The sequence below is a fragment of the Homarus americanus genome, unplaced genomic scaffold (genome assembly GCF_018991925.1).
Source record: "Homarus americanus isolate GMGI-L3 unplaced genomic scaffold, GMGI_Hamer_2.0 scaffold51476, whole genome shotgun sequence".
Classification (NCBI taxonomy): Eukaryota; Metazoa; Arthropoda; class Malacostraca; order Decapoda; family Nephropidae; genus Homarus; species Homarus americanus.
Genome location: NW_024736148.1, coordinates 568,113 through 580,830, shown reverse-complemented (window position 1 = coordinate 580,830; position 12,718 = coordinate 568,113). Strand labels below are relative to the sequence as shown.

General features: G+C 44.8%; 1 protein-coding gene across 1 annotated transcript in view; it reads left to right on the top strand.

Moving 5' to 3' along the window:
* The window catches only part of LOC121871980 (probable GPI-anchored adhesin-like protein PGA55), a 179,968-nt gene that overhangs the window by 70,108 nt on the left and 97,142 nt on the right, over positions 1–12,718 (top strand). Inside the window, exon 3 of the mRNA XM_042374601.1 lies at positions 9,054–9,162. Coding sequence (XP_042230535.1) covers positions 9,054–9,162 — 109 coding nt within the window. The remainder of the gene's footprint in view (positions 1–9,053; positions 9,163–12,718) is intronic.

The window sequence follows — 12,718 nt, the reverse complement described above, 5'->3', positions numbered from 1 at the left end:
ACCTCCAGCAGTCTACCTCGCCTAACTACACTCTCGTCTCATTTGATAATAAACAAGTAACTCATCCCCAGAGGACTAAAGTTTTCCCCTGTGTTTAATACTTCACAGAGGACATACAGTAGTTGTCTCATCTAGATCGCCTTAACTTTTTCACCTTCTTCATCGAACTCTTGTGTGACTATGGCGTGTAGCGTCAAGGTCACTCAGCCACTATGGTGGAGGTCAGTGTTCTCATAATAATTTCCAGGAGAGACTTGCGGTGGGTGTTGTAGTTCGGTCTGATTCGTCGTGCTCTTGTCCTGTGGTGAGGGTGTAGTCTTGCTCAGCCCGGGTGTGGTATTATTAACACAGGAGATGGAAGGTGTGAGGCATTAACTTCACGGGACAGTGACCCAGTAACCACCAGGGAGAGGTGAAGGAACTCCACCTCTACTCCGCCCTCCGTCAACCAGCCCCGCCACGCGTCACATCCACGCTTTACTGAGCTAAAAAAATTCTAATTTGCAGTGAGTCAGTCAGTCAGGTGCAGCTTAGCGAGACATCCACGGTTTACTGAACTAAAAAGATTCTAATTTGAACCCGGAATCAGTCAAACATACACGACTTGAACTTCCGCCATCGTCCCTCCACTCTACTATTAATTATTCTTTGTCCACATTTAATAATACAGGTGAAATATACTCTACCTGGACTCGAACTGAGGACTGGGACTTGCAACGCCTGGATTCTAACTTCGATACTAGTATACATTTGTAACCATCTTCGTAACTCCTCGGGTTCGTTCCTTCACATTGTCGTCCACTCAGTACTGACGTCACCAGGTGTTGCCATGTACCTGAGCGCCTCGGTAATCTTGAGGTATTAGACCTAAACCATAAAAACAGCGCCAGCACGAGCAATTAACAACTAGCTGCACTGATACTCTCATGATAGCTAGACGAACGTTCACCCGTACTGGCGACAACATGAGGTGTCTTACCGCTGTCTCCTGGTACTGTAGTAGGATCAAACAGTACGGACTCGTTTAGTGGTGAAAGGTAGGTTGGGTTAGATTAGGTTAGGTTAGGTTTATCTTCACAGGTTCAACAGGTGTCTACTAGTATTGTTGTAGTGAAGATCTACACCAGCAGCAGGAAGTGTGTACCAGGACCAGCCGCACAGTCGTAAATAACCACAGTTATTTGGCGCCATCTGGTTACCTTCCCTTCCTTAGTTGCGGCGCCAGGGATGTTTATTACCACTATCAATCAATCAATCCTTCAGGCTATGATGAGGCGCTGGCAGAAATTACGTCACAGGGTTGTATGGTGACATAGTTTATAATTCATAAAAGAAATGAGCTTTATGTCAACAAGACTTAGCGGCGTATATAGCGTTCTGTCGTCTATACTTACCGGCGTGTATCAGATGGAGCTTAGGAAGTGAACTCTCTCTATCAGCCTCACATAATGGCGTATATTGCGTATTGTAAATAAACTTCTTTATACCTGTCAGCCTTACTTACTAGGTGAGTATTTGTTGTGGACAGGTGTACATCTCCCCTTCCCCTCCCCCCTTCCCTCCCCTTCCCTCCCCTCTCGAGATACCAGGCGTCACCCACACTGCTGTTTCCCTCCCCACACATTAGCGTCGCCCCAACCAACACCTTCACCTTTTTGTGTACAAGTTGAGTCGTACTAAGGGAGTTATTTTTGTACCTGTGTCATGTATTTGTTTTGTCTCGCGTCTTGTTTGTGTTCTTGTGAAGAATGTTTGTGTAGAACTTTTGTAGTGTTGGTAGTGTATGGTGTATTTTTTGTTGCGTTTGATAGTGTATGGTGTGGTGTTGGGTAATGTATAGTGTAGCCGCTTATTTCTGATGTATGAAAAAAAAATGTTTTGTTTTCTGAGTTTTTGAATATTTAGAATAGCATTATGTAGTAGCGGCCATGGTTGTTATCATTGAGCCTTTGTGTTAACTATAAAGTAGTTTAATGTTTGTAGGGCCTGCCGTCTCTCTTTCTCGTCAGTGACACACACACCTTCGTCAGTCTTGTTCCAGCACCGGCGTTATTTTATGGTGCTATCATATATGACCACAACTGACGGCGTGGGGAGTTGGGTTATTCCCTTTCTCCTGATGGTGTCAAGGTGGTGGTGGTAGGTGAAGGGCGGTGAGTTGTAGGGGTATTATGTGGGTGGGTAGGGGCGTGGTGGTTAGGGGTGGTAGGGTAGGGTGAAGGACTCGGGCGGTTGGGGCGTGGTGATGGTGAGTGACAAGGGAGGGTGTGCGTCTTGTGGGCGTATTGGTAGTGAGTGGCGGGGGAGGGTAGGGTGAAGGGCGCGGGTGGTGGTGGGGGCGTGGCACTGACAGGTGAGAATGTAAGCAGATTACCTGGGAAAATGGTGCCAGTGTGTTACCTGATCTGTGCTCCCAGAATAGAAGAGTTGTATAGTGATGGTTATAGGAAGGGTGAAGCCTGTCATGGGCGGTGGTAGAGGAGATACAACAACAACAACAACACTAACAGTAATAATGACAAAAGCAACAATGGCAACAACATAAACAACAATAACAACAATAACAACAACCAATCACCTCAGTCTTCCCACATATATCTCCTGTGTCGACCTTTCGCCTTTTATCACCGCCTCCGACATTGACCTCTCACACACACACACACACACACACTGACCTAAACTCTTACAGGATGTGGCAGTCAAGGCTGTTCCTGTGCCAGCCTTTGTTGTCATCTACCTCACCTGTTGTTTACGTCAGCTTAACCTTGCACTTATTCACCTCCAATTAATAACATGGAGAAAGGAAACAGTCAAGGCTTTCATCTTTTTCTCCTCTAAATAAATAAATGAGTTGTGAGGAGCAGTCAAGGGTTTTATGAGTGTCTGATTATGATTACAACTAGGAAAGGGTTGTTGAAGGTCCAGCCGTTGTTGTGGATCTTCTGAGAGACTGATCTGGGGTTGTTCCTCTGGGTGACAACACGTGTAGGAAGATGGATGTTGGAGCCATGTTATTAGTCTCTTGATCAAAGTCTTAGGTCATTGAGATATTTTTATTATAAGTGTAAATACAAGTTAAGAGGAATGATATAATTATTTATTTTGTCTCTTGTAGGTTGTGGGGTTAAGTTGGTGTTCTGGTAGGTGTTGTTGTTGGTGTTGTAGTTGTGGTTGTTGTGGTTGAAGTAAACACAAACATGAGGAAGGTTGTGTACTATCACCAGGCAGTGTAGCTCTAGTCGGGGTAATGAAGGAGCCTCTCGTACAGCGTCCACTACAGTTTAATGGGATAAGTTTGTGTGGGGGGGAGGGAAGTTGGGAGGGGTGTGGAGGAAAGGAAGAAAGGAGGGGCGGGGAGGGAAGGAAGGAGAGCTGCTGAGGTTTTATTCTCGTTCAAGGTTGCCAAGTTAGACGAGCCTCTGATGGTGGTCCACGTGTCTGGGTTAGTGGTTCATGAGGGTTCTTTTGATTCCTTGTTTGAGTTGCTGGTGGGTTCATGGGTTCACTTAATAGCTCGGGGAGTTGTTCGAACACTTGATGGTTGGGTTCATGAGGTGATTCAGTTGATGGTGTCATGTTCTCAGGAGTTGAGGTCTTGTATACTGTAGTAGTGTAGTACGATATAGACTGCGGTTGTTGCTGTAGGTGTGTGTGTGTGTGTGTGTGTGTGTGCGTGTGCGTGTGGTGGTAGAAAATTTGTCCTTATATATCATTCCATCGTTAAATAATTCATGAATAATTATACCAAATCATAACCTTTTTACAATGATATATTTACTTACCTCCAATCAACTTTAATTACCATAACTACCTGATGACTTTAACAACAACATACAGTACATTTATAAATACATTAGAATTACCAACTTAGATAAGCTCAAATGTGGGTCTAATTCTTCCTCTGTATAAAAATTGTTGCGATATTCAAATTTGTTTCTGTAATTCAAGTGTCGAGTTTAACAGTGGCGGGGAAGTTGTCGCGGCGGCCGGTGATGGATTGTAGGAGCGAGCTGGACGTGGGGGTCATACGGGCGGACAGACAGACAGACACCACCTCGGCCATCCCTGTGGACGTCGGGGGGGGGGGGGGTTTTTGTATTGTTTTGTTCAATTTTTTTTAATTAAGCTTCTCCTTTAAGCTTATACATTCTCATTTATGCTCGTAGTTGTGAGTTCCTTCTCAATAAAGCTCTTCATTTAAGCTCCTTGTCATTTTAAGCTTTAAGCCTCGCTTCAGTCATTTCTCTTTTACACTACTCAATTAAGCTTCCCAGTTACATTGTCTCATTTAAACTACTAATTTACGTTCAGGAGAAAAAGTAAATAAAGCTGATTTTTTATTCATTTTCGTTCCCTTTCTTGTTATTTATTTTAAAAGGGAAATAAGTAAATAAAGTTAATTTCATTTATTTTAGTTCATTTCCCAGCTGTTGTTGTAAGAGCATGGCGGTATTTATTTTCCACAGTACTAATATTTTCCCCGGCTGTCGTGGCTCGCTGACTTAACGCGTTGTTTTGTGAGGTAGTGAAGATATATCGTAAGGACGTGAGCCAGAATTATCAAGAGGATCGTTAATATAATTCTTGGTCTTTATTCTCTTATCTAGAGACTCAATGCACATGACCTTGAGAAATATGTTGACTGATGGAGAAGAGACAGTATAGGGTTTAATATCGTGGTGGTGATTGGGTAAGTGTCTGACCAATCAGCTTCTTGCTTGTTCATGTTATGGCTGAAGTCATAAGTGTACTATGTCATGATAGGAGGAACCTTCAGCCAATCAGCTTCCTGCTTGTTGACGTCATGGATGAGATAAGTATCCAGTATCATGATGGGAGGAACCTTCAGCCAATCAACTAATTGCAGTGTAGCAATATTTATGAAGTCGCCCAGTTTCCTATATCATAAGCCTCCAGCCAATCAGGTACCAGCATCCTTGCGTCACGGCTGAGGTCATAAGTGGCTAGTGTCATGATAGGAGGAGTCTGTAGCCAATCAGGTAGCTGCATCGTAAAGTCGTGGATGAGGTCACATATGCTGTTGAGGCTGATAGGGGCTGATAGATTGAGGCTCCAGCCAATCAGCTTGTAGTATCGTAACGTTATGAATGGGGCCATGAATTCTCCTGCCGGGGGAAGAATCCACTTAGGGCACCGCCAGGCAGGACTTGTGGCGGCGGGATTTTTTACGGCGCTGAGTGATGGGGAGGGGTGTTAGGTGGTGGTGAGGGGCGGTGGGCGGTGGTGAGGGGCGGCAGGTGGTGGTGAGGGGCGGTGGGTGGTGGTGAGGGGCGGCAGGTGGTGGTGGTGAGGTAGTAATCTGGATAATGTGTTCTCTATAAACACTGGCTCGTGAACGTCAATACCTGCCTCATGACATTGGCTGCTTCCCGTCGTCGTGTAGAGGTGAGGGTCGTGGTGTAGAGGGAGGAGGTCGTGGTGTGGGGAGGAGGGTGGTGTAGAGGGGAGGAGGTCGTGGTGTAGGGGGAGGGTCGCGATGATGGTGTTGAAGTGGGACATGCAGGTGTTATAAGCAGATTGTAGAAACGAAGCCATGCAGGTGTTGTGGTGGGCCATGCAGGTGTTGTAGTGGGCCATGGAGGTGTTGTAGTGGGCCAGACAGTTGTTGTAGTGGACCAGGTAGGTGTTGTAGTGGGCCAGGCAGGTGTTGTAGTGGGCCATGCAGGTGTTGTAGTGGGCCAGGCAGGTTAAGGATGATGGCGTACTGCGGTGACGTCCAGTAGTACTTGTGTGTGTGTCTCCCCCTCCGGCTCACACTTTTTGTTGTGGCGTGGATCAGCGGACACAGGAACCCGGGGAAAGAGAGGAAGTGCATGGCCACGGTGAAGAGCTGTTGCTACTCTATGACAGGAAAGAGTTAAAACAATAGGAATAACCCCCCCCCCCCTACACACACACTACTTCATGGCCTCAACTTGTTTTTTATAAAGTGTACAGCGGTGCCACTATCCTTCATCATCAAGAAATCTATAGTTATTTTCTAGTGACTTTATTGTTCATTTTAAGTTATATTACTGAGTTTTATTCCCGACATTGTTTGTACTGAACACGTGGGGCGGTGGTTTTGTGTGTAGTGTAAACAAAGCCTTTGAATGACCCTCGTGTGTTATCGTCATACCATTACATTGTTTTTGTTGTAAAGTCATTCATTTTTCGCATGATTTGATGGCGTGTATTGGTTAAATAAATCGTGGGAGTCGATCAGCTGAGAGAGAGAGAGAGAGATTACCAACATGGCCGCCACGGTGGGAATTATGGGTGTCCAGCCACGTAAGCCTTTATTTCCTCCCTGGAGTTCTTACCGTAATAGCTAAGTTGTGTTGTGTCATTGGGAGTGAGGGAGAGTAGGAAGGGAGGGGGGGGGGGGTACGAGAGGGCGAGGAAGGATAGAAGAGGGCGAGTGAGTGAAAGGAGGGACGAGGGAGGGTAGCAGAGAGCAAGGGAGGGTAGGATAGAGTGAGGGAGGGTAGGAAAGGGAGAGAGTAGACCGAGACGTAGCAACACGTTAGGCAGTATATGAACCCTGGGCACCACACACAGTACCACCATAAACACACCACAGCCAACGACTAATAGGTGACACATTGCTGTCAGAGTCGTCATGAAAGAACGTGATACATTACTCCAGAAGACAGATGGTCCACCAGGCTGTAGTAGTATCCTCTGACTCGTTGGCTACACCATCAACAAGATCTTGGAGATAAGCTTTTGGTCGTTGACCCTTGGAATCAGTGTCAGGTGAAGACGGTGGAGAAGAGTTCACTATCCCCCGCGATCAATCGAGTTAGTGCGGAACGAACACATCCGGGCGGTGCTCACGGCATTTCTGGTGATGTGATGCATGGGGGGTGTAGCGTGTGGCCGGCCCCGGTCGATCGCCCGCCCTTCCTCAGCCCAGCCAGCCAGTCAGCCCTGCTACACTCACTACAGGAATGTCACAGCCTCGTCGATGGTGTTGTTGACTTGTTTACATTCTTCAGATGTTATTAAAGTACATAATCTTTACCAATTACAACATTATCATCCCGGGAACAAGAAATACCCTCACGTCATCATCATCATCATCATCATTATTCGGTTAATATTTTTTTATCTGTTGCCTTAAATAAAAGAGCGATTGGATCCCCTTGTGGTACTATTGTTTACATCATTATATTATTGTGGTGGATATGTAGTGTTTATACCCGCGTGTCCTCAGAGGGTCACGCCTGCCTCGACTATCATATACTGTATGTTGAGTAAAACAATGAGTGGTGTCCTAACCTAAAGTATACCAAGATTAGTGATATTAAAACGGGGGCTGGTGGTGATGGTGTTGGTGTTGGTGGGTGGGAGAGTGGTGGAGATAATGGTGGTGTTGGTGGGTGGAAGAGTGGTGGAGGTAATGGTGGTGTTGGTGGGTGGAAGAGTGGTGGAGATAATGGTGGTGTTGGTGGGTGGGAGGGAGTGGTGATGATAATGGTGGTGTTGGTGGGTGGGAGGGAGTGGTGATGATAATGGTGGTGTTGGTGGGTGGGAGAGAGAGTGGTGGTGATGGAGAGCCAGGGAGAAAGGGCATAAAGGAATATACTAGTAGAGTCAAAAGAGAATTGGGGGGGAATATGTATTAGAAAATGGAGTTCTGGCCGGGTAGAACTATTATAAAAACATACGGGGAAAGAACAGAGGGTGGGAGGAGGGGGAGAACAGAGGGCGGGAGGAGGGGGAGAACAGAGGGCGGGAGGAGGAGGGAGAGAGAGAAAGAATTATCTCCAACGGGGAGGCAAATTTTTGAGTATGAGAGGAAATTGAGGACATTGTACTGTATTAGGGAAAGAATATTTGGGTGGGCAGGGAATATTCTGACGGTGGGAATATTAGTTAAGAAATAAAATAGGAATATTAGTAATAGATATGAAAAGCTATTAGATAATTTTTAAAGTTGTTTAATATGAAAAAAAGACCTGCGAATGATGCGTACAAGACCTTAGCTGTTAAAGACCTCAATAAAAGACTTAAGTTGTTAAAGACCTTCATAAAATAACTTAATAAAAGACCTTAACTGCTAAAGACCAACATAAAAGACCGTAGCTGTTAAAGACCTTAACTATTAAAGACCAACATGCAGTATACAACAAAGACCATTAAGATGATAGATATTCATTATGTTGTCAAAGAGATTTAATAGAAGAGCCTTGAGTATTCTGTTAATAATGTAAGGTATTAAATGCTGCCTCTGTGTCCCTCATAAAAAACTCCGGTATTTATGTATTAAACGAGTCTTTTTGTGTGTGTGTGTGTGTATATGTTCAGTTCATCATTATTCATATCATATATTCAGTGATTCACTTTCTTATTAATTATTTATATTATATTCATGATTTGTTACTCTCACATAACCAGTGATCCTTTACTGGTGGAGGAGAATGGTGGTGATAGTGTTGGTGGGTGGAAGAGAATGGTGGTGAGAGTGATGGTGGGTGGAGGAGAATGGTGGTGGGTGGAAGAGAATGGTGGTGAGAGTGGTGGTGGGTGTAGGTGCGTGTGTGTGGTAGTGAGGTGAATAGTGTGTGGTAGTAGGTGCGTGTGTGTGTGTGTAGGTGCGTGTGTGTGTGTGGTAGTGGTGTGTGAGTAGTGTGTGTGTGGTAGGGTGCGTGATGGTAGTCTAGCGTGACCGTAGGTGGGTAGGTCACCGCCCCTCGCTCTTAGCTCCGTCCTCACCTGTCCCCCCTCCCCCGCCCCTTGGGAAACCTCTGCCAGGCTAACACTTACACAGGTACAAATATCTATGTGTGTTAATTATTCATGTACTTTTTATGTACCAGGTGTGTGTGTGTGTGTGTGTGTGTGTGTGGAGGGGGGCAGGTGATGTGCCCTGCCAAGATGGTCCCACTCCTAACATTTTATGTACTGTATAAATGTCTTTTCTTGTCTAATGATCCTCACCCCGTTATTTTATTATTATTATTATTTACTACAGTTTTATTGGTATTTTGTGTATTTGTTGTTCTTGTTTTGTTGTTTTTATTATTGTTATTGTTATGTTGTTGCAGAGACCCGCGTGACGGTGGTGGTCGACATGTGAACCGTCACCCTACAGACGCTGCCTCCCGACTCGCTAACCTTGCTGCTCTCCTCAACCACATCAAGACCTTCTATCAGGTTAGTATCTCTGTCTGTCAGCTTCATCGTGGCACCGTGTATTACTCAGCGTCGACTGGAGGGCCTGAGTTGGACGACCAGTGTTAACTAATGTGATTGCTTGTCTGTATCCACCTAAATCCACCTGTACCACATGAAGACTTATACCACTTTGTTACCCACATCCACTTTCATCCACCCTATCCAGCTAGATCCACCTTTAGCACCTTAGTACCCGTATCCTCGTCCATCACATCCACTTACACCCACCTACGCCACCACACCCATGGAGACCTTGTTGTATTATACAGGTGAAACACTCGATTAAAACACGTACTGTACACAAGTCACTCACCGCACTAGATGACCTCAAGTTAAAAAGCCTTAACTACTGTGAGCTCTGACGACTAACACACACACACACACACACACACACACACCATGAGCTATACTTTATAATACACACAATTATATTTTCCTACTTTCTTTCAGAGATTTATAACATTTATTAAAACTTTTGTGTTATTTTGGAGATGAATTAAACTTTTTCTCGAACATATTCAGTTTTTTTTTATTCTTCAGACATCTTGGAATGCTTCTTCAAGTTGTGGTTTAGTGTTAATTATCATGTTAAGATTATTATTTTAAAACTAAAACTAACCGAACCTAACGACTACTCCCTACACACACACACACAGTAGCTTGAGAAGTAAGAATACCTCAGACTACTTCACTTCACCTCAGCTACACCACAAAGATGCAACCAAGAATGACGGTCCAAATTGGTGACACTCGACCGTAACTAGGCCATTCACCCCTCCACGACCACTACCCCCCGAGTACGAGGGAAAAATAAGATAGGTCCTCTGAGTCTTTGGTTGGGTAGGTTGTTTTGACCCATTTACCTGTGTTAAGTGCAGGTATTCATCTAATTAAGGTTGAGTCATGCATAATTTGGTTGTCATTTTGAATCTTTTTGTGGTTGTTTATATCAATTAAAGTGCATTTTTTATATAAGACAATTGAAAGGAAACTTGAGCTTACTATCCTTTAAAAAATCCTGAAGGAGGCGCAGGAGATGTATTGCACTGAGGAGCCAACATCCTGGTCGCCTCGCTTCATTGAATCATTATTGGGGATCCTTGTGCCGAGGAGGTGTTCCTTATGACTCAGGCTGTGTGTGTGTGTGTGTGTGTGTGTGTGTGTGTGTGTGTGTGTGTGTGTGTGTGTGTGTGTGTGTGTGTGTGTGTGTGTGTGTGTGTGTGTGTGTGTGTGTGTGATTGACTTGAGCTAATATACACGAGCTATGTTCATAATGACATTCTACAGTCTTAGTCTAGTTTCGACGCCATTTTCTCCTCCAGCAGAGTCCTCAGCCAATTTCGACGCCATTTGCAACCTTCTCAGCAATGTTTTTATTTCATTATCATAGAAATAGAAATTATACGAGTATGCAAATGCTTCAAAAGGCCGCCGCCATCTTTGTTCCTGTAAGTGAATCAGGTGGATGGCGTTTTGACATTACAAGAGTTAAGAGGAAAATTTTGTGTATTAACTTTTGAGGATCTGTTTGCTTCATGGGTGGAGGGGGATATGAGGAGTGGAGGAGGGAGGAGGAGGAGGGAGGAAGGAGTAAAGCAAAGGATGAAGGGTGCATGTGGAAGAGAAGAGGGAGGAGAGTCTGTTATTAGTAATGGAAATGAGGGAGGGAGATTAAGAAGGAAGGGAGAAAGGTGAAGGAGGAAGATAATGAGGAAAGGAAGAGTGAGAGAGATGGAAGGGAGGGATGTGGAGGGAGGGAGAGACAAAGAGGGTGTTGTTGGTCACGTCACCTCCCTGCCCTTTACCACACCACCCACCACACTGCCGCTGCTCCCTGCATATAGTAGCTCCTGCAGGTCGAGGCAGTATGAGGGGTAATGGTGTTCCTAGTAATAATTGTCGATAACCACGTTTCTTGTACTACTACTATTACAACTTTTATTATTGGTAGTAGGAGTAGTATTGTAGTAGTTGTTGTTGTTGTATTAAGGAAGGTATGGCTATAAGGGGAGGTTGGAGGCCATATATATAAAGTTGTATTATTAGCAACAGTTTGGAGGGGTTGTGGTTATTGAACCGTTATCGACTGTATAATCCGTGGTCCACATAAGCAACATAGATTATATTAGTTCTATTAGTCATGTTTAAACCGGCATAAAGCATCAGTGTATATAGAGCCAAAGGATCTGATAAACTCGCCAGATGTTCAACACTATCTCTCGGGCTCTTAGAGAGAGAGAGAGAGAGAGAGAGAGAGAGAGAGAGAGAGAGAGAGAGAGAGAGAGAGAGAGAGAGACTGACTCACTCTTAGTTATCCAGTCAGATGTATCACCACTGACCACTTTTACTTTACCCTCTCGAGAGTGACCGTGGCCCGTGTCAGCTTGAGGATAGGTCACGTAAGGTCACGCAACACAAAGACCTTTCCCCTACAGACACACACTCAGCGGCATCCAAGAGAATATTGTATACTCAGTCTAGAGAATTTAATTATGTTTAATATAGTAATGGTGTAGTAACAAGAGTGGTAGGAACTAATGCAGTACACGGACCAGAGATGAGAGAACCTGTTTTAAGAATATAATTAACTCTTACCTGCTGAAGGTAGTTTTATTATTTAAGTTATTAAGACTCTTCAGTGTGTGTGTCCGCCATGATTCATTATCTAACTAACACTACCCAAAACATTGTTATTATCAGTAAAGCCTAATACATCCGTCAACTATCCGTCAACCATCCGGGTAAACCAGTAGGATGATGGCTTATCACCCGTCAATACGCTGACGCCTCCAGCCTATAATACTTGTCCTGTGTGGCATCAGTCACTCGTGGCGTCAGTTTGTATATTTTGTCCGGAATTCGATTATCGTCTGAATGAGAGATATTTGGTTTCACTCGCCGCCACCACCACTCATATGTATTATTGTGTTATTAATATTGAAATATTTGTTCACTAGGCGTGTAGAATTTGTTGCCAGCGTCATACTCGTTGCTGTCAATCTATCTCTCTTGCTACAAAACGCAACGCAAAATAACACAACACCACGCAACACAACACAACGCAACACAACACAACACAACGCAACGCAACACAACACAACACAACACAACACAGGGTGGGGTGAAGGTAGCAGGACAGGTGAGGTGATTTTTATCAGTCAGTAGGTAGAAGGTTACTCCTCCCTCCTGCCAGGATGCCGGTTCACCCCAGGGCTGTGTCGCCACACACACACACACACACACCACACACACACACACACACACACACACACACACACACACACACACACACACACACACACACACACACACACACACACACACACACACACACACACACACACACACACACACACACACACACACACACACACACACACACCACCACACACACACACACACACACACACACACACACACACACACACACACACACACACACACACACACACCACACACACACACACACACACACACACACACACACACACACACACACACACACACACACACACACACACACACACACACCACA